This window comes from Acyrthosiphon pisum, unplaced genomic scaffold (genome assembly GCF_005508785.2).
Source record: "Acyrthosiphon pisum isolate AL4f unplaced genomic scaffold, pea_aphid_22Mar2018_4r6ur Scaffold_21184;HRSCAF=23247, whole genome shotgun sequence".
NCBI classification, from domain to species: Eukaryota; Metazoa; Arthropoda; class Insecta; order Hemiptera; family Aphididae; genus Acyrthosiphon; species Acyrthosiphon pisum.
The window spans coordinates 16902-20976 of NW_021770623.1; the positions used below are offsets into that span (position 1 = coordinate 16902).

Genomic DNA, 4075 nt, shown 5'->3' on the forward strand with positions numbered 1-4075 from the left:
AAAGGTACGGTTTCCTAGACGCGACAGTCGCCGTCTGACTGTAATATGTAATTCCTATTATTTGGTTTCCAATGCGCGACTGTTGTCGCGCGACTGAACTTTATCGTGGCGACCGGCGACATTACAGGTCTGTGAGCAGTGTACTGCGACTGATGCGCGCGACCGTTGATTTATTTAAGTCACAAACCAACTTTTGGGTAGTGAATTTCGATCATCACGTGCATGAATATGGCTAAATTGCATTTTTCGGCAGAAGAAGAAGAACAACTGATCGAAATGGTTCGAAAAAATGTTGAGTTGTTCGATCTGTTACACAACAAATATAAAGATGCAGAACATAAAGATAGTATTTGGTTGGATATTGCTAACACCATAGGGAAATCTGGTATGTAATATTTATCTATAACATAATATATAATCTAGTAATAAGATTAATTAAGTAAATACTATATTACTATTCATAATAATATGTACCTTACTTATAATAATTCCATAAAATTAAAAAAAAAAACTTTTGCAACAGCTTGTAGGTAAATTATATATAAATTTTCTTCGATGCTATAAAATTTTAATGACTGAAACGATAAGATAAAATACTATGGGTTATCTATTATATATATATATATATATAATATATAGTTATAATATAGAACCAACACTTGCACACTTTTAATATCTTATCTTAGGTCTGTTATTATCACAGATATGGAGTCAATATTATATATCATACAATAATAAACCATACAATTTTACAATAGAATTGTATAGAACATTCGTTAATAATTTAGTGATGGGCACTACGTCTAGAGTAATACTGTAGGTGTAGGATCACACAAATCATTAACATAGTATCCAACTAACTTATTATTTTTATAATTATTATAAAAGTATTTTATATTATTTTAGTTGACGACTGCAAAAAAAAAAAATGGAAGTATATACGTGATTCACACAATCGCTGCAAAAGAAAACTCGGCACCGGGTCTGCAACTTCAGCAAAAAAATGTTTACCTTCAGCAGATCGTGCATCTTTTCTAAATACGGTTCAAAACGAACGAAGGTACCTATAAAAATTTTTTTTAATAAAATTTATCAAAAGCATATACCTAATAATATTAATATTAATAATAATAATAAATATTTTCATTAGTTCTACTTGCAACATCATACCACAGAGCGAGGAAGACAATGTTGAAGAAGATGTGGTCGTTGATGGAGATTTGGGCGTTTTACCACTTCAGGATAAAGATTCCGCTGGATAAGCGTGCATGGTCTAAAGTAGACAAGCTTTCAGCGTTAGTCACAAAAAGGGCAGAAGAAAGAAACAGGACATTTAAACGAATTGAAGTACTAAATCAACTAATTTTAAATGCAGAAAAACACAAAGATGATGATATCGATTTATTTTTTAAAAGTTTGGCATTAAGTGTTAAAAAACTGCCACAGGCAGCCATAAAAGAAGCCAAACTAAAGGCATTAATAATGGTTAACGAACTTGAGGACAGATATAGTGCAATTTCAGCAACACCTTCAAGTACTTTTTTGCCTATTCAAACTTACAATAACTATGAATATTCTAGTACTAGTTCACCGTCATCAATTCCATACAGTATGCCAGATGAACGGACCGGCATACTAACTAACGTTCATGCAATACCACCAAATATAGCAGAAATACCTGTTGTTGAACACGGACCACATCTCAATAACCTACCATATTACACAAAAAATGATATGAAATGGTCAAATAGACTGTCGTATACGCCACGCAAAGGCGTGCTACTACAGAGTATTTATTAAATCTAGGAAATGGACATTACGTATGCTCTTTCATGCCTTTGACATGTTCACTTGTAATTCATGGTTAGAATATAAAAATGATGCTGAGGCAATAAGTTTACCAAAAAAAAAAAGTAATGGATTTATTAGGCTTTAAACAAAATTTAGCAGCAACATTAATTTCTATAGGGAGTTCTGTAGAAACACCTACCATGAAACGAGGGCGCCCGTCTAACAAAATTATAGATACACTTAAACTGCGTACAAAAAATCGTTTGATCGATAGATACCCTACTGCTGTTACAAGAAAAGACAACCTTAGCCATTATGTTTACATAGATAATCTAAGAGATGCTACGTATTGTAAATTAGAGGGGTGCAAAAAACGAACACATATGGTATGTAAAAAGTGTAATGTACATTTATGTATAACTAAAAATAGAAATTGTTTTTATGATTATCATAACTAAATCATACCTATTATTATGTAAGTTTATTATTTATTACCCTAGTAACACGTGGAATCCCCGGAAGAGCCCACGGAATTCCCTTCGGGAATCCCTAGACTCTCCCTACCAAATCCGAATTTCCGCTCCTTAGGAGCTCTATCGAATTATTTGCTGGGACTCCAGAAAAGGAATTAATAGGGAGTCCTTTCCTAGTAACGCAAGGAATCCCAGGGAGTTCCTACGAAATTCACTTCGGTAATCCCCACTCTCACTACCAAATCTGAATTTCCGCTCCTTTAAATTACTTACTGAGACTCCAGAAAAGGAATTAACATAGTTAAAATGCAAATATAATATATTTTATAACGTAATAAAAAGTACTCTTTATTTATAGTCAATACCCTATATAATTATAACATACAAACATTAAAAACAAAAAACTTTTATAAAATTAATTCATTTTTTCATTTGGTTAACTGTATTGTAAGCAGTAAAAAATTAAAATAATAATAATATATTATAATTGTTGATACATAACAAATATTAGATGAATTTAGTTAAACTTAATAATAATATTAAACAAATTCTTATACAAATTTCAAAATTAATAAAATATAAAAATAAAGTAAGAATACCACTTTGTTATTATGTTAGTGCCGCTGTACGTTTAAGACGGTCTATTGAATGACGTAACCAGCTACTAGTGACTTTCTCAGCTTTTTCATCGGAAAAGTTTTTGTAACGACTTCGACCAACATCTAAAATTTTACATAATTTTTTAATTTTTAGTGATGAATTTAAACAATAGAGGGTTTTTAAATTACCACAAATAAGTTTATACAGCAGTGAACTCTTCATTGCATACTTTTTTTCAACCGTGTTTGATGGTTTTCTACCAGTGAAGGAAATTAATACACCTATTTTGTCACTGAATATATTATCTAAAGATGACTTGATAAATGTGCTGTAATCTAACCCTCTAAAACTGCTGATCCTGTTTGCCTGTAATAATATGGTACTAGTATAAAATTAATTGTATATAATAAAACAATTATTACAATTTTATTGTTACGTATCACTAACAATCACTATACATAAACATATACAAACATTTTTTAAGTTAATACTATACAATTTTAATGATTTATATAATTTAAGAGTAACTATTTCTTTTTAAATAATTTGTACTCATACCAATTTTTCTTTAAATTCAATATCCGTTATTAAACGTTGTTCTATTTCATTTAGAGATTGAATATCTTGAAGTGGAAAAGTGGTTGAAAATTCAATATTCCAATTTTTGTCTGCTGGAGCATCAGTCATATTTTTATTTACTAAAAATAAAATTTGTTTTTGGTTATTTTCTATAATCTCAAACTTTTGAGCCATTTGAACTTGAGATTTTATGAGAAACTTCAAAGCTCCTTCAATGTTAAACTGTTCCTTGACTGTAAAGTAAATGAATAATTATTATTTCTTACTATAACAATTATAAATACGTTTATATAAAAATATAATTACCCTTATACGGAGTTTCATTATATTCTGCTTCAACTGAACTTGTTGGACTTAGATGAGCTGGAAAAACGGCTTGCTTGGTAATTTCTGAATATAATTTCAGTAAAGAATATTTAGAATTAATATATTTCTACAGTAGTTTACTTAAACTTACTTTTTTTTATAGTTCCATCACCTTCGTCTGGAAATAAATCAATAGAGTTTGTTGATATAGACGGACTAACATCAAATGTCACAATATTTTTTCCTTAACAAAATTTGAATTAATGAAATAAATACTGAAATATATTATAAAGATTGAAATAAAGATAATATTATTAACAATTACT

General features: G+C 29.6%; 1 protein-coding gene across 1 annotated transcript; it reads right to left on the minus strand.

The window, feature by feature from the left end:
* Positions 1-2797: 2797 nt before the first annotated feature.
* LOC115034824 lies at positions 2798-3767 on the minus strand. Its single transcript, XM_029492294.1, has 4 exons — positions 3758-3767; positions 3423-3676; positions 3053-3230; positions 2798-2986 (listed from the first exon to the last, which is right to left on the minus strand). The coding sequence occupies exons 1-4, from the start codon at positions 3765-3767 to the stop codon at positions 2874-2876; spliced, it is 555 nt and encodes a 184-aa protein (XP_029348154.1). The 3' UTR covers positions 2798-2873.
* Between the last annotated feature and the right edge of the window lie 308 nt (positions 3768-4075).